This window comes from Alternaria incomplexa, assembly GCF_024043165.1.
Source record: "Alternaria incomplexa strain BMP 0042 chromosome Unknown scaffold_24, whole genome shotgun sequence".
NCBI lineage: Eukaryota > Fungi > Ascomycota > Dothideomycetes > Pleosporales > Pleosporaceae > Alternaria > Alternaria incomplexa.
In genome coordinates, this window is record NW_026249873.1 from 136,764 (window position 1) to 153,649 (window position 16,886).

A 16,886-nucleotide genomic window follows, 5' to 3' on the forward strand; every position below is an offset into this window, starting at 1 on the left:
GCGCACAGGGCACATCAAAACCGCGTGGTATCGTAACAATCTACTCTATAACTCATGCAGAATCCAAAGAAAACGCCGTGTACCCATCCATACCCATACCCAAAGCCAAAGCGATATCCTTGCCGCAATAATTAACGTCTCCTCACTCCCTCACTCCCTCACTCCCTCATCCCCAACATCACTTCTCCTTCCTACTCGTCTTCCCCGCCTCCTTGAGTACCATACTCCCCAGCCCCAAACTCCCACCCCCCATCCTCTCCGCATCCTGCTCCATCCCCGCCACCGGCTCCTTAACCATATAAGGATGAGAAACCTCAGCTTTCTCGCCCTCATCAACAATCGTCCAGTCGTCTTCGTCGCCGAACCCATCGTCCGTAGCATCCGCATCTTCATAGCCAGGCTGTTTGCCATGAGTCTTGATGAGCGTGCGTGCGCGGTCGAGTTCGCGGTAGATGGTTTGGATGGCGACTTGTGTGCCGTTGTCCTGTGGAACAAATACGTTAGGAAGACCGTCTTCTGATGATTGATGGAGATGGTGATGGAGATGGAGGACGACTTACCTTCCTAATCTTCTGCCCCAACCTCTTAGCCCTCCCAATATACCGCTCATTATTCGTAACCTCCCAAAGCGCGCGACTAAACACACTAGTGTTAACCTTCTTGAGCCAAATCCCCACATCAAGATCCTCAATGCGTTGAGCAAAGAAGAACTGATCGCCGAAGAACGGTTTGATAATCGTAGGTATACCAGCGCGCAGACTAGCACCCGTCGTACCACTCCCACCATGATGCACCGCCGCGTCCATTTGCTTGAACAACCAGTCGTGAGGGGCAGATTGGATCTGGAAGATTTCTGGTGGAAGCGGGATTTCGGGTTTGGATGCGTCTTTGGTTTCGAGTCGGTCGGACCAGCCTTTTGAGAGGACGCAGCGGACGTCGGCTTTGAGGACGGAGTCTACGACTGTTTTTGTGAGGGCGGCGGGGTCGTCGATGACGATGGAACCGAAGCCGACGTAGACAAGCTTCTTGCCGTCGTCGCGCGCTTTCTTGATGAAGGCGGTTAGGTCCGCTGGTGGTTCGTAGCCCTCGCTCTCGTCCAGGAACCAGTATCCGGTTACGCGGACCCAGTCAGGCCAGTCGAAAGGTGGCGGTACTACGTGGGGACTGAAGTTGTACAAGAACGGTCGCGTATTCGCCTGCATCTTACGCATGGTCGTGGGTGGAAGTCCCAGCTCGCGTCGTCGCCAGGCGTTGATTTGTCCAGAGATGGCTAGCCAGAACATCTTGTCGAAGATGCCGTAGGTGAACTGATTGTAAGCGCCTCCCTGCTTATTCTCCATGACAGCGAATGCGTGGGGGTACGTTCGCGTGCGTGTCCATGGCATCGTGAAGGCGCGGAAGTACGGGACCTCGAGGGCCTCTGCGATGTGAATACCAGCCATCGTGCTCGGGCTCTCGATAATCAGGTCTGCACCTTGACATGCCCGCCAGGCTGAACTACACACGTCGTCGAGCCATCCGCGGAACTTGGCGTTGGCTTCTCTCAGGAAGCCGACTGTGAACATACCGTGCTCGACACATATCCGCATGAGCTCGGCTGGATTGCCGTCGACGACTGCGAATTCGATACCATGCTTCCGCACCCAGGGCTCAAATTCAGCATGAGTCGCGATTTTCGCCTCGTGTCCCTCCTTGATCAGTTCTTTACATAGCGCAATGTATGGCTGTACGTCGCCTCGAGATCCGATGGTCAGGCAAACGATTTTCAGCGGCTTCGCGGGTTTGAAATCAATGATAGAGGCGAGAGGGTCGTCGAATACGAGTGGAATGCGATCGTGCTCTGCAGCGCGTACGACTTCCGATACATCCACCTTCTTGTCTGTGTCGGTATGGTCGCGGGCCTGTTGTAGCAGGTCGTGCTCCGCCCTTGCGGCCTCGTCGTCGCTGTCAACGCCCGAAGAAGAATCATCCTCATCGTCGAGATACCTATTATTCTCCAAAACGCGATGCACCATGATTGCGCATTCGTCGCGATACTCGGCCTTTGAGAACTCGAAGAAGAGCTCTTCATGGCCCTTGATGACGACGGCGAGACCATGGTAGCCCAGTCGGAAGCCTTTCTCCTTGTTGACATTCTCGATATCCCGCATGGGGATAATGACCTTGGTCTTGGACGTAGGCAACAGGCCGCGGAAACAAAAGTAGTTACCGCTGATATAAATCTTGCCGTAGTTTGGTAAGACGCGCTGCAGCGACGCAAAGAACGACGACTGTAACACCTCGGTGTCGGGGAAGGCGAAGTGATTTTGGAAGTTTTCCGCAGCCTTCGCCGCGTCCTCGTCGTCCTCGAACCCATGAACCTGATCTCCAGTTTCCAGTCCGTCGGCAGTGGTGTAATGCTTCCGCCCGCCCGCGAGCATACCCGACACCTTCTCGTAGTAACCCATGGATTCGGTCGCGAGTAGGTTGCCCATTTTCTTCGAGCGGGTCCTGAAGAACCCCGCTAGGCCCGACGCTTTCTGAAGCGGGTAGGAGGCGAGATCTTGTAGAGCAGATGAGGACCCTGATAGGCGAGGTTGAGCGCTAGTGTCAGTATCGTCTTCCAGATCAGTCGCGCCTGTCGGTGTTTGGGGTTGCTTTAATCGATTCGCAGTGTTTGCGGATTTCGGTTGGCCCGAACGCGCTGTGTCCTGTGAATCTCTGGCTTGAGTGTCTAGCTTATGCAAAGGCGCATTGATTGCGTGATTGGCGGGACCACGGAATAAGTCGGAGCGGTCCAGTATTTGCGAGGCAGAAGCGCTGCTTTCGTCCACGGATTGAATCGCGACTGACGATTCGGTACCCGGATCGAGTGAAAGGTTGGCTGACTCAGAATCCGCTCCTCTAGGCGACAGAGGAATTCGGTCTCCTGGACGACCTCTACCACTGAAGCTTCGTCGCGCTTCATTACTTGGTCTTTGTACTTCGCCGCTCGGCCGTCGAAAGGTGCGGCTCGCGTCCATGCTACGTCGCACGTCCCAGCTCTTCCTGTTGGCATCGTGGCTAGACCGAGCAGATACATCGCTTATGCTCGACCTTCCTGCACGCGGTACCTGCAAAGGCGAAAGCGTTGCACGAACATTCTCTTGAATGTGTGGTGTGTCGGCGGTCGTGGTTGGCGATGCTACAGATTCGCGTTGACCGGTTGGCGTAGATGCCTCGCCGTCACCACCTTGTTGCAAGGCTTGGTGGTGCTCATTGTCATTGATCATGATGCGTAGAACGTTGAGCGCGTCCTGTCCTTGGTTGAAGAACGAGAAGAAATACTGTCGGGATTAGCAAACAATCCATACGTTGATATGGAAGACCACATACCTCATCAATAGCAAACGTCTCATCATTATCAATAACCCTCACCTTGACCGTGTTCGCCAAATCCAGAATACTGCTCTCTTCAATCTCCAGCACATTTTGAATCGGCAGGCTAATCTTGACACTATTTCCCTCATTATGTGTCCGAAAGATGACCTTCTGGATACTCCTCGCCCACTCCTTCGCGCTCGCCGCACTGTCCGCCTTGAACAGATACTTTCGCTCATCCGTAGTGATGGTAAAGCTAGTCTCTTCTTCTCCCTTCTTTGTGGGCTCGATGACTTCGGCGGAGATGGCGTATTGCAGGTTGATGCGGTTGCGCGGAAAGTAGAGTTCGGTGGGGTTGGTGTAGTATGCGAGGACGTCGCCGCGGAGGACAAACCAGTAGCGGTTGAACTTTGATCGGCCGCGCTTGGAGAGGTAACCTGTTTTACTAACATCGTGCTGAAAGAGTCAGTAAGTTAATGTCTTTTGTGTGGCGATGGATGCTTACATGTTTCTTGGGTATATACGCGTAGAAGCATATATGCTTCTGGGTAATGTACATGTACCCTTGCAGCAGGATGCTTTGGAGTAGCCAGCAAGGATACTCGGATATAACCTCCTCCACCTCTTCAAACTCGAATATTTGCTGTATCCTCTGAGCAAGCGTGACGGGCGCTTTGCTCTTAGCAAGCCCTGCGGAGCTTCCGTGTCTACTCCTTCGACCTGAGCTCCTCCCTTTGTCTACTTGTGTGTCCTCCCCGGCCGCGGCCTTGGTCTTGTCTTTGGTCTTCGGTTTCGGTTCGCTCGGCGGGGTCGGAAGGTCATCGGGTGACGGTTTCGGGGGGAGGAACTGTGACGAGGACATCTGATCGCCGCGGCGGCTGTCTGAGCGTGCTTCCTTCCGGCTGGAGAGCTTCAACTTGGGCAGGGAGCGCAATAGTTTGTTCTCGGAGAGAGTGCGCCTGTGCTTTCCCTTCTCTATCGTCGGCCCATCCAAGTCTCCAGCTGGACTTTGGAAGTCGTTGGCTGAGCTCAAGCGACTTAGTCGTGCTGCGCCGTCGAGGTTGCGGTAGGGTGCCTTCTTGCCTCCGTCGTCGCTATCGCCGGAGTCGACTTCTTGCATCGTGCCCAGGTCCTTCTGCGACTGCTGACCCGCGCGGGCTATCATGGAGAAGAGCGACTGGTTCATCGACATGGTGTTGTTCCGCTTCGGCGCCGTGACATCCTCCTGTGCATCGTCGCCATCTCGGAAGCGCTCCGGTACGTCCATAGACACACCGCGTGTTTCTCTTCTTGAGTCTTTTCGCTTTCTGCTTATTCGGCGACTCGTCCTGTCCTGGCTTCTGTCTTGGGACGCCATCTCGGGATGGGGCGTCGTGCGCCTGCACTCAACAGTTATTGGATCGTCAAGGTTGCTCGCGGATGTGCTGGCGGATGTACCACCGTTGGTCAAGGCAGCGATGTGGACTCTGAAGTGTATTGCGATTTACTATCTGAAAAGGTATCGCTCGCTGCAGGGCAGTTGGGAAGATCGTTAAAGGTCACATATTGGAGCGTTGAGGGAATGACTTGTAGCTGTCTCGTGGCTGAGGAGCGTGCTGCATGCGTCCGGGGTACCTACTAGCGCGATACGATAAGGTTACCCACGCACACCTCCAGGCAACGACCGCGACCGGTAACTGTGGGGTGTGACGGGCATTGTATTGATCTGTATATTTCACTCGAATCCGTTATCATCCCACATGCTTCTAGGTTGCAAGCTGCAAGCCTCCAGGTCCGTTGTGCCACTCCACAGACGTCATTGGTCAGACTTATCGATAGGTGCACGTGTAAACGCCAGCCCAAGGCGCTGCCGTCCGCTAACGTGGACTATAATAGTCCACGCGATGACAGCCAGGTACTCCAACGGAGGCGCAGACAAGCGGATGCGGATGGATATCACGATCATGAGCCCACGCCTACAGTTTGTTCGTCAATGGTGGCAAAAAGAAGGGTATCTTCCACGGTGCCTACATTTCAAAACCTGGGCAAAAAGAAGGCAAAAACATACAACAGCGGGGATTCGCTAGTGGTCACCCACCTAACTACTAATCCGCCGGTATCATGCTTGTATATGGCTGAGCGGACGGGAAGCCTAATTTTCATGATCCTATGGTCGTATGTGGAAGAAGAGGTCGTTGTGGTGGTATATGATGGCGGTGGAAACTGAGGGTGCAACATTCGTCTCACCAAACGGCTGCCGTGGCGGCACATGGTGACGTCTTGACATGGCAACAACAAGCGGAGACGTACATACAAAGATCCAAAACATCACATGCAAGGGCACAATCATTATTTATCCTTCTCATTGGCTGATGTACTCTTGTACAACCGAATACCCAAGTCATTAAACGTAACTACAATTTGATCCAAACGCCGACATCATTTCCATGACGTTCCAGAGTTGTGTGATATCCGTAATGGGGCGACATAGAGGGCAGAAGCTTACTTGGACTTGGCAAGACCGACGGCCGAGTTACCGAGGTCGTATACGGAGTACCACTTCCTGAGGAAAGCGTCACCGAGAATAGCAAGAGGTCCTACTGGCTCGGGGAAGTCCATACCCATGAAGGCAGAGATGCAGGATCCCTGGACCTCGAGGATGTAGTCGAACGCGCTGATGGTGAAGTTGTGGCCGGTAAGAGTGAAGGTGAGGTCGGGCAGACTGTCACGCTTGTCGCACTCGACAGAGTACTGGCCGTTGAAGCCCTTCTTGGCACCGATCTCCTTGTTCAGGAGCTCGGCGATGGTGGAGGGAAGAGCGATCAAAGATGTACCGGTGTCAAGAATGACACCAGTGTTGTCCATCTCAGCAGTCTCCTTGCCGAAGGTGATGGCATCGAGGTCGACCTCCCAGTAGGCTTTGCGCCTGAGGGGAAGCTTGACCATCTTGCCGGTGTAGTGGCTCTCATCGATGCCACCGAAGGTAGCCTCGGACTCCTGGCCCTCGTTGGTGTCGCCGAGGTAGAAGGCGAAGACGGGCTCGTCCAAGAGACCCTGGTCGAGCATGTTGTAGAAGGGAGGGACTATGCCCTTGACACTGATAGTGTCGTAGCCAAGACCCATGATGCCGTCGAACCTGCCGAAGGCGAAAGCGAGACCAGGCTCGGAGGTGGCCTCGGCGAAGTCCTGGTGCTTGACCTTGAGGTCGCCGATCTGGAAGACATCCTGCGAGACGAAGCCGCTGAGCGAGCCGGATCCGTAGCGGATCTCGAACTCGGTGCCGTTCTTCTTGTAGGTTGACGACGCCGAAGAGTCGTACTTGGTGTGAAGGTAGCAGGCAATCGAGTTGCAGCTCTGCGATGGGACCCAGAGGTTGGAGCTTCCCGTGTCGAGAACAACCTTGAAGGTCTGGGGAGGAGTTCCGAGAGAGATCTCAGAGAAGTCTGGCGCCTGTTAGCTTTCGCCACACGATGCTGCGCAACGCGCGGAGCTTCGGAGACGTACATTGCGCGTTCAAGAAGTTGCTGACGGGCACGGGGTGGGTGCCATCGGCGATGTAGGGCGCCTTGAGCGCAGCCTCCATGTGCGACTGGGCCTTGAGGCCGGTCATGTGCTGCTGGGAGTACTTCTGCTTGAGGCCAGCCATTTGGGTCTCGATGTTGGCAAATTCCTGCTCGCGGTTAGACTGCGATCTCGCGCGTCCGAATGCAACGATGGCTTACCAGCTGGTCAGACAGAGAGACCTTCTTGAGCGGCGTCTTGTAGACAGCCGCAGAGGCCGAAGTGGCTGCTGCGAGGAGCACCGCCGTCTTCATGATTGCGGACGTTTAATGGAGACGGATGGGGTATGGAAGAAGAATGGATGGATGGGAGATGGGATGGCGGGTGGAGAGGGAGAGATGGGGGAGTGAGTGGTGTGTTGGGGACGGAGCTCAAGCTGGAGCTATCTATGGGGCTGGGGAAGGCGCGGCGGGCGAATGACGAATGTGACCAGTGCTGCCTGGCCGACAGTGCGACTAGCGTGACACGTTCCCTGTTCGAGGATTGTACCTGCGCCAGGCGCATCCGCCATGCCCCAGACAACCAGAACCGAGGTCTGCATAGTGCTATGCCAGCCACTTTTAACCATGGAACTTGGTTGATTAGCTGTCGCACATTTGAGCGACATATCTCACGTGTCTCGTTGCATGCGCAAATCAGGATACGGTGGGCTTCGAGCGCGAAAGCTACCCCGTGATCACGCGCGTCAAGCTTCCATGACCTCAGCACTCGGGCTTGCAAGCTATCGCTCAGGTCCTCAGATGATCCCAAACAGACATGCTGTGCTGTCTTCCAACGCGGTGTATTCCGACCAACTAGATAACACTATCTATCATACAGCGGTGTCTGGCTCGTCCGTGTACTGCGGCGCCTGAGCCAGGTTCGCCTCCTGCTCCCTCCGCGCTCTCTCCAGGTCCGCGGCCCACAACGCCGAGCTTGCTGGTGCTGTCATGAGGAAGAACATGCTAAGCGGCGGCACATACTGCAGCATGAGATAGACGGTGCCGTACCTGAATACTGATTAGTCGCGTCACAATGACCATACGCAGAATACGTACCAGGTGTATTGCCACCTCCTCTTCTTGATGGCAAGATTCCTCTGTTTCTTGTCATAGCCCAGGAGCTGAAAGTATCGCCAATGCTGGAACGGACCCGCGCGATAGCCCGTGAGCAAAAGAAATATCGGCACCCCGACATATGGTATAAAGTTCACAGGCAGCAGTATGACGAACTCGGCGATCTGGCGGAAGGAGAACGGCGCGTAGACAGAAGAGCGCGTAGGCTTGCCTAGTCGACGGACGGGGTCGTTCAGCGCATCTTCAGTGACGGGTCGGTGTTTGCGAACGAGGTCTTCGTAGCCTTTGTAGATGAGGACGGCGTCGAACACATCGACTTGCGACTCGTCCTAGACAGTGTCAGTACCTGAGTATAACGTGCAGTGTGTGTAGACGTACAACCAAGAAGGACTCGAACAGCAATGCGACTATCGCAGCTCCCTCTCCCAAGACCAGAAATACGGCGTTGACCCACGCACTACCCGCCGTGTGAAATATCTTGAGGAAGAGGACCTGGGGCAGCAACGTCCATACAAAGAGGTTGATGAGCACAAAGAGGCTGAGAAGTACTGCGGGTAGTAGTCGCGCTTTGAGTAGAGGGTATAGGAACGGGTGCGCGAGGAAGAAGACGATGCCCTATTGCCTATTAGCACATGCGCGACAACAGCAGAACAACTCCAAATACCTTGACAAGATACGTTGACGCTACGACATTATCCACCGTTGGTCGCACCACTACTCTCGGTATATTCCCCAACGCCGCATGCACTCCTTGCTGTGACATGGTGGTGGTTCTCGTGGTGATGCTGAAGCTTGCGTGAAACAGAGACGCGAAGGCAGCTGCGTAAGAAAGACCTCGGGAGTGACGTAGCTGCTGAGACTCTGAGCGGTCCCACATTCCCCCCACGTTGCACCATCCGCCTTGCCCAACTTGAGCGTTTCCCGTCGGAGGGGACGCGCATGGCATTCGTGGTGGCTTGCAGTGATGCACCGTAGTCTGTATGCGTGAACGATATAGACGCCTCACACGCCCTGCGAACGATCTATGGGTCTTGCGATGTATATAGGACTTGGATCTCCCAAAGTAGAAACCGAGCATCACGTCTTCCATCCGACCCCATTGCAGATGAACAATTGAACCCCATATCCATCAACACGTATACTCGCCCGAATTCATCATCCATCATGTTCCACAACCCCACCGCCTCAACCTACAAACACACCCACCCCTCCACCAACCCCTCCGTCGAGCCCTTCCACCGCAGCCTCCCCGACTACGCCATCACCCCTCTAATCCCCTTACCAGACCTCGCCCAATCCCTCGGTCTAGGCCACATCCTCCTAAAAGACGAATCCGCGCGTCTCGGCCTCCCCGCCTTCAAAATCCTCGGCGCATCATGGGCCATCCAAGTCGCCCTAACCAAAAAATGCTCCCTACCCATCACAGCCACACTGCACGAACTGGGTGCAGCGGCGAGAAAGGAAGGCGTGGAGTTGGTGACGTGTACGGAAGGGAATTGGGGCAGGGCTGTAGCGCGGATGGCGAAGTATTTAGGTGTGAAAGCAGTGATTTTTGTGCCTGATTTTATGGATGAGGCGACGGCGGGGAAGATTAGGGGTGAGGGTGCGACGGTGGTGGTTGTGGATGGGGATTACGATTTCTCGATTGAGAAAGCGAAGGAGGAGGCGGGAAAAGGGAAGGGGGGGATGTTGGTTATGGATGTGAGCTGGGAGGGGTATGAGGAGATACCTGAGGTAATTCCCTTCCCTATGCCACAGTTCATGTCTCGACTTATCTATACAACTGTGGGAACTAACATGTAATAGTATGTAGTACAAGGCTACATAACCATGCTCACAGAAACCGACACCCAACTCAAAGACATGAATATCCCCCCCGTAACCCACGCCATCGCCGCCGTAGGCGTAGGCTCCTGGGCACAAGCCGTAACCAGCCACTACAAATCCTCGTCCCTCCCCCAAACCGCGACTGTCATAACCGTCGAGCCAGATACAGCAGCCAGCCTCAAGACAAGTCTGGAGAAAGGCAAGATCACACCCATTTCCACCGGCCATACAATCTGCAACGGCATGAACTGCGGGACGACGAGCACGACGGCGTGGGAGGTATTGAGGAAGGGGGTTGATGTAAGTGTTACAGTACGGGATATTGATGTACATAACGACTTGCAGTATTTGCATAAGAGGGGAGTGAGAAACGGGCCGTGTGGAGCTGCGACGATGACGGCGTTGAAGAGGGTGTGTGAGGATAGGAGGATGAAGGAGACGTTGGGGTTGGACGAGACGTCAGTAGTTGTTTTGTTTAGTACGGAGGGGGCCAGAGACTACATCGTCCCATCTGGTGCTTGAACTCACAATCCCCATCCTGAGGTCTCATGAAGATAATATCATATATTCCATCGCATCCTTCCCTCAACCAAGCGTCTTAGTCTTCTCCTTCTTCTCCTTCTGCCTCTCCATAACATTCAACACATCATCCGCATTATTCTTATCCCCCTTCCTCTTCTTGCCACCCCGCTTCCTCACCTTCTTCGGCCCTTTACCCCCTTCCTCGCCATCATCATCATCGCCTTCAGCACCCAGTCCCTTCCACTGACTGAACTTGACTTCCTCGCCTTCCCGCTCCATCTCCTCCGCGTCATCGAATCGCGATGCTCCGAAACCCATGTCCATGTCTTCCATATCGCGATCTGAAGCCGCCAATTCCGCAGCACGTTTCTTGAGACGCGCTTCTTTCGATGCGGGGTCGTTGGGGTCGGTGGAACCGAGGTTTTGGAGGAGTGTGGAGTTTTCGTCCAGGTTCCGGACTTTGGCGAGGGCGGCGCGGACGGTGGCGTCGGCGGCGGAGAGGTCTGAGGGTTCTGCTGTGGAGGTCGAGCGGGCTGTGGTTGCGAAGTAGTCTCGTTTTGCGGGTGCTGCGGGCGCGGTGTCTGTGGGTTTTGCGGGCGCGTCTTCTTCTGCTTCGGGAGAGGATACCTCCCCTTCTGATTGTGAATCCGCGGCATCGAGCTTAGGTGCAGTAGGCTCTGGCTTCGCTGTCTCTTCATCCGATTCGTCGTCTGAGTCGTCGAAGTTCGCGAGCGGGTTGTAGTTCGACCCGACTCCTGCGAATATGTCCTCGTCTTCTGACTCTTCCTTCTTCGGCTCAGGGAGGTTATGCATATTGATCGGCTTGTTCACATCGTCCAGATCGTGACGCACTTCGGGCGTTGGCTCCTCGACCTTCTGCTTCTTGACCTTTCTCTTCTCCTTGCCATCTGGACCGGTGATGATCAGCACCTCACGACCCTTCTCATCTGTCTCGATGCGTGTGCCCCCCTGAGCGTTGATCTTGCGGAAACCCGGTCCCAGGGTTGGAAACCTCTTCTCGTGCTCGGCCGCCGCGGCGGCTGCTGCCTCTTCCCGTTGCCTCTTGAGGTCTTTCAGGATGTCGTTGCGACTTCTCTTGACGCCAGCGACAGGACGCGGCCCAGTCATCTTCTCGCCCTTCTTCTCAGTCTTCTCGCGTGTAATGGGGCCGACATCCGCCTCTGCCAGCTCATCGAACGCGTCTTCCACCTCTGGCACCTCTTCAGCCTCCTCCTCCTCTTTTTCTTCTTCTTCTTCTTTCTTGTCTAGGCCACCCAGAACATCCTCGCCCCGCCTCACTCTCTCGAGCAGCTTCCTGTCCAGGCCCTTTACTAAATGCGTGGTCCCGACATCACCACCCGTAATCTCTTGCACGAGCTTCTCGAACGTCTCGCGATCGATCTCGCCCTTCTTCATAGACTCCTCGAGGTTCTTGACGCGTTTGGCGATCTCATTGTCTTCCTCGTCGGTGTAAGCCTTCGTGCGGTCGGTGTAGCCTGCGGCGAGCCTCGTTCCTTTGGGCACTACGTTCCTGGCCTTCTTCTGCGGGTTGTTCTTCGCGTTGCGCTCGGCGATTTGGCGCGCAAAATCCGATTGTATTGAGCCCTTACCTACCTGGCGACTGCGTATCTGTTAGCATCAGTCCTGCGCGTGAAACTATGAGAAAGACTTACGGTGTCATTGGTATGCTCGAGTGCTTGCGCGCGCCCAACACCGCCCTCGGCGTAGCCGCGGCAGGTGACTTGCCCTTGCCGTCATCCTGGGGTTTTGGTGTTTCGACTAGCAGCCGCCTGAATTGCGAGTTGTTCATGATGCGCGAGTTGAGAGGTTGGTGGAGAGTCGCGATTCGCAAAAGATGTGCCAAGCCTCTGCTGGCGTCTTCGGGTCGCGCCTGCACCACGCGAGGCTACGCTAAAGAAGCGTGGCTGGTCTAACGCGGGGAACCTTGAGCGCTCAACACAACTCCAGCCTCGTCTACTACCGGATTGTATTGCGTCAGCACGATCACGATCGTAAATATATGGACTTCTCGAGGCACGGACAATGCCTTAATTTGCGTAGTCTTCGGTACCCTGCCGCTTCGGCTCTAGTTGGCTGTCTGTAAGGTTGCAGCGCCATCTTGCTTATGCAGGATCACAAGACTACTGTAGGGAAATGCTACCTGTTTCCCTGTACGAGAGTTACGCTATGCCGCCACAGTAAAACGATCGTGCATAGCCCGAAAGGTTCTGTATCTTCCCCATTTCACTTGCTAGGCTCCCTGCGATCCCCACCACCCCGCTTCCTCTCCGCATAAGTACTTGAACAGCCGGGTAAATTGTTGAACTACCTCCCACGCCTCCCCTTCCCCGATATTTGTGAGATTGTAACGGCAGTATGTTCAAGCTTCTGATTGCAGCGGCTCTCGCTGCAGTGGGCGCGTCCCAGTACGCCATGCCGCCTAACACGACCAATTCGACTACATTCATGAACCCGATCGTGGGCGCTGGAGCAGACCCGTAAGTTAATCCTCCAAGTTATGTTACCATCCGTCTGAACATTATCTAGCTGGATGTTCCGCCATGAGGACTACTACTACATGACCTACACCAACAACGTCAACATCACCCTCTGGCGCAGCAAATCCCTGACCTCCTGGGACGCCGCAGAGTCCAAGACCATCTTCGTCCCTGAGCCCGACCAAGCCTACTCCACCGACCTCTGGGCGCCCGAAATCCACCAAATCGACGGAAGCTGGTGGGTAATCTTCACCGCAGACCCCAACTTCGACTCCCCACCCCCCGAGGTGGAGATGTGGTGCGAGTACAACTGCCCCGCCGTCAACCACCGCATGTTCACCGTCGTCGGCGAAGGCGAAGACCCCTGGACCGCCGAGTACCGCTACCATAGCGAACTCGAGACGTACGATCAATTCGCCATCGATGGAACCTATTTCCAGCACGCCGACCAACTGTACCACATCTACTCCTGCTGGTACCACAAGTACGACGGCTGGCCAGCCAACCTCTGCATCACCAAGATGTCCGACCCTTCCACCACCGTCTCCCCCTTCTCCGAGCGCCAAATCATCTCCGTTCCAGAATACGCCTGGGAAAAAACACCCTTCGGCCGCTCCATCAACGACCGCCTCTCCTCCAACGAAGGCCCCCAACAACTCACCAACCCCACCACCGGCCAAAACTTCCTCATCTACAGCGCCGCCCGCTCAGACAACCGCAACTACTGTCTCGGTCAGCTCGAGCTCGTTGGCGACGACCCCATGAACCCTAGCGACTGGCGCAAGCATCCTTACCCCGTTTTTTACCAGAACCCTAGCGAGAAGGCGTACGGTGTTGGCCATGCGTCTTTTACAACGTCGCCTGATGGCTCCGAGGATTGGATCGTTTACCATGGTATGCAGGATCCGACGAATGGGTGGAGTGCGAGGTCGATTCGCGCGCAGAAGTTTGGCTGGAAGGAGGATGGGAGCCCGGACTTTCCTAAGCCGGGGTATGGGCCGTATCAGGTTCCTAGTGGGCAGTAGAGAGGTGATTGATGTTGTGTCTGGGTTTGCGGGATGATGGCGGGGATGTGAAGCTTCTCTTGCTCTGCGGTTGGTTTGCTTGTATCTTCTGGACGGCGGCGACCGGCTGTGTTGGAAGGGCTATGACGAGAGCCTCTTCTGCCCTGTCTCTTGCATACAGACCTTGGATAATATCTCGGTATCTGAACCACTCCAGATATATTGCTAGCTTAATGATAACGATCATGATGAACTTGCCCGACCATCGTTGAGACCCTATCTTTTGTGCGATACCCTCCGTCGCGGAGGTGATGATGATAATAGATGTTAATTTTCGTACCGATTCTAGCGATTCCTCTGTCCTCTATGTGACTTGATGGCATACTTTAGACATGCGTGCCTTCCAAGTTTGCATAAACGTTCGGCGAGCGCGGCTTCCACCAAGCATGCTCACCACCCGGAAGTATTGCGCAACCCACCACATCGCTCGGAAAGATGCGAAAACTACATCGCTTGAACTTTCTGGGTCTTTGAAATATATTATGACGCTCCGAATCGATTTCATGACATCCGAACTTGGGTTGTGATGCTTATGTTCCAAATTATCTGGAATATCTTGGTTTGTGTTTTTGGCATTTAGGACTCAACACGTAACATGTTCAAAAATTTACAACACAACCATATCTTGCTCAAATCGCCTTAAACTTAGCAGATCAACTGATAGGACACATAAGAGCACATCACTCGATTTTGAGATTATTTAAGCATCATCGTGGAAGTCTACGCGTTGGAGGTCTGCTGAAGCGTCTTTCCGGGGCAGTCAAACTACGCGTATATTCACAACCACACGACGCGCTTTGGACGCACAGCGCGATACGGAAGCAAGTATACAGTCACACGCATATCAAAAAATACAAAATACTACACATCGTTCACATATCTACCGTCGCGTTGTACGACCGTTGGATGCAGAAAGACGTGACGTCATACGTCCAACAGCCAAACTTCACAGCTACCTAGGTATCTTCACGCGGGTGGCAATAAGCGCAAGCTATGAGTCATGCTACAACCGGTCAGACGGCACAGTCAATGAGTCACGGAACGTCCTTTCCATTGTTAACGCGAACGAGATGAAAGTCGGTCTGGCAAACTGTACATGACGCTAAATCACATACACACTAGCAGAACAAAAGGCGGAACAGCACACCGTAGAAGTGGAGCATAACAGCAATGACCACCGCGTTCACACCAAGTTCTCAGACGCGTCGCACATCACAGCAGAAGACATATTGATGAAGTTATTATGGTATCATTCCATGCAAATCAGAACCCGACTGATATAACCGTGAACTCCGAGCCTTCTTATACTATACAAGGCCATGACCATCCCACCAAGCACCGAAGAGGCGACCGTAGACTGCTGAAGAAGCCAGCCGGACAAAAGTCGTAACATTGAAAACCGTAAGAGCGAGAAGAAGACGACGCGCTTAACCACCGAAACCGTACAGAGTGCGGCCTTGACGCTTAAGAGCGTAGACAACGTCGAGGGAGGTGACGGTCTTGCGCTTGGCGTGCTCGGTGTATGTGACGGCGTCACGGATGACACCCTCGAGGAAGGTCTTGAGAACACCGCGGGTCTCCTCGTAGATCACTGGAGTGGGTTAGCGAAGTAGGCGAGGAAGGTGCAGAGGAGACATACTGGCTGAGATACGCTTGACACCGCCACGACGTGCGAGACGACGGATAGCGGGCTTGGTGATACCCTGGATGTTGTCGCGGAGAATCTTGCGGTGGCGCTTGGCACCACCCTTTCCGAGACCCTTGCCACCTTTGCCGCCTGGGAGACGCGTTAGTAAAGTGTTAATGGTGAAGGACGACGCGTTGAGCGCGCCGAAGTGTGGAGGAGGTGGGAATACTCACGACCAGTCATGATGATAGATGTGGGGGGTTGTTGTGTTGGGTAGAAGTGTTATTGGTTTGTAGAGTGAGAGAGTAGTAGTAGTAGTGGATTGGATGCTTTGGTGATGATGGGAATTAGTTGGGGCGGCGGGCGTCGTGTTTATGAGGCAGCGGGGCGCGTCGTCTTGCGCGCCGGATCACACGCCAGCCACGCCAGATCAAAGCCGCGCACGGGCGCGCTTTCCAGATCAACGCCCGTGCCCCTTCCCAATCGGGGCGCGCAGCAAGCGAGCCAATGGGGAATGCGCGCCGCAGTGTGGACTTGGTGGTTTTGAAGTTGCAGCGCGCGCAGGTTAGCATGCTTAGCATGGCTTTGGTGTTCCTGGTGCGCGCTGTGAGGGAGCGCAACAAAGATTGATTTTCCAGGCAGCCGCCCGCCCCCCATTTACCATATAAGCTGCGCCCGCCCACCCTCCTCCATCTCTCATCCACTCAACTCCACTCACCATCACAACAACCATCTCCACCATCCAACACAACTACATTTCCATCCTCAACAACCAACAACAAGATGGCCCGCACCAAGCAGACCGCACGAAAGTCGACCGGTGGAAAGGCACCCCGCAAGCAGTAAGTTTTAGCTCCAACCTCACCTTCGCATCGCATCGCAGCATACTAACAATTATTCAAGGCTCGCCTCTAAGGCAGCTCGCAAGAGTGCACCATCGACTGGTGGTGTCAAGAAGCCTCACCGCTACAAGCCCGGAACCGTCGCTCTCCGTGAGATCCGTCGCTACCAGAAGTCGACCGAGCTCCTCATCCGCAAGCTGCCCTTCCAGCGTCTTGTTCGTGAGATCGCTCAGGACTTCAAGTCCGATCTCCGCTTCCAGTCCTCCGCCATCGGTGCTCTTCAGGAGTCCGTCGAGGCTTACCTTGTCTCACTCTTCGAGGACACCAACCTCTGCGCCATCCACGCCAAGCGTGTCACCATCCAGAGCAAGGACATCCAGCTCGCCCGCCGCCTCCGTGGTGAGCGCGGTTAAGCTTCTCACCTTCGATATATCGACACGACTATGACAACTTCTTCGGGTCGGTGATGGATTGGGTCTTTGGGTCGGATATTTAGGCGTTTGGGTTCATGGTTCACGGTCTTCAACTCGGTTTATGAGTGCACACGAGCGGTGCTGAGCATGTAGTATATC

General features: G+C 54.7%; 7 protein-coding genes across 7 annotated transcripts; 2 read left to right on the plus strand and 5 right to left on the minus strand.

Moving 5' to 3' along the window:
- Positions 1 to 178: 178 nt before the first annotated feature.
- ATG26 (Sterol 3-beta-glucosyltransferase) lies at positions 179 to 4,696 on the minus strand (the record flags this gene model as incomplete). The annotated part of the gene is made up of 4 exons (XM_051440128.1): positions 179 to 484; positions 561 to 3,305; positions 3,355 to 3,795; positions 3,845 to 4,696. 4 exons carry the CDS (start codon positions 4,694 to 4,696, stop codon positions 179 to 181), a joined length of 4,344 nt encoding a protein of 1,447 aa, XP_051286025.1.
- A 1,124-nt stretch (positions 4,697 to 5,820) lies between these two features.
- On the minus strand, positions 5,821 to 7,133 carry PEP2 (Vacuolar protease A; the record flags this gene model as incomplete). The annotated part of the gene is made up of 3 exons (XM_051440129.1): positions 5,821 to 6,761; positions 6,823 to 6,988; positions 7,041 to 7,133. 3 exons carry the CDS (start codon positions 7,131 to 7,133, stop codon positions 5,821 to 5,823), a joined length of 1,200 nt encoding a protein of 399 aa, XP_051286026.1.
- Positions 7,134 to 7,690: 557 nt separating this feature from the next.
- Positions 7,691 to 8,697, minus strand: J4E90_010618 (uncharacterized protein; the record flags this gene model as incomplete). Its single annotated transcript, XM_051440130.1, has 4 exons — positions 7,691 to 7,868; positions 7,917 to 8,263; positions 8,313 to 8,549; positions 8,599 to 8,697. The coding sequence occupies 4 exons, from the start codon at positions 8,695 to 8,697 to the stop codon at positions 7,691 to 7,693; spliced, it is 861 nt and encodes a 286-aa protein (XP_051286027.1).
- A 1,649-nt stretch (positions 8,698 to 10,346) lies between these two features.
- On the minus strand, positions 10,347 to 12,093 carry J4E90_010619 (uncharacterized protein; the record flags this gene model as incomplete). The annotated part of the gene is made up of 2 exons (XM_051440131.1): positions 10,347 to 11,904; positions 11,957 to 12,093. 2 exons carry the CDS (start codon positions 12,091 to 12,093, stop codon positions 10,347 to 10,349), a joined length of 1,695 nt encoding a protein of 564 aa, XP_051286028.1.
- Positions 12,094 to 12,659: 566 nt separating this feature from the next.
- J4E90_010620 (uncharacterized protein) lies at positions 12,660 to 13,806 on the plus strand (the record flags this gene model as incomplete). Its single annotated transcript, XM_051440132.1, has 2 exons — positions 12,660 to 12,781; positions 12,831 to 13,806. The coding sequence occupies 2 exons, from the start codon at positions 12,660 to 12,662 to the stop codon at positions 13,804 to 13,806; spliced, it is 1,098 nt and encodes a 365-aa protein (XP_051286029.1).
- A 1,466-nt stretch (positions 13,807 to 15,272) lies between these two features.
- Positions 15,273 to 15,715, minus strand: J4E90_010621 (uncharacterized protein; the record flags this gene model as incomplete). The annotated part of the gene is made up of 3 exons (XM_051440133.1): positions 15,273 to 15,436; positions 15,485 to 15,622; positions 15,706 to 15,715. The coding sequence occupies 3 exons, from the start codon at positions 15,713 to 15,715 to the stop codon at positions 15,273 to 15,275; spliced, it is 312 nt and encodes a 103-aa protein (XP_051286030.1).
- A 540-nt stretch (positions 15,716 to 16,255) lies between these two features.
- Positions 16,256 to 16,727, plus strand: HHT1 (histone H3.1; the record flags this gene model as incomplete). The annotated part of the gene is made up of 2 exons (XM_051440134.1): positions 16,256 to 16,314; positions 16,376 to 16,727. The coding sequence occupies 2 exons, from the start codon at positions 16,256 to 16,258 to the stop codon at positions 16,725 to 16,727; spliced, it is 411 nt and encodes a 136-aa protein (XP_051286031.1).
- Positions 16,728 to 16,886: the final 159 nt, after the last annotated feature.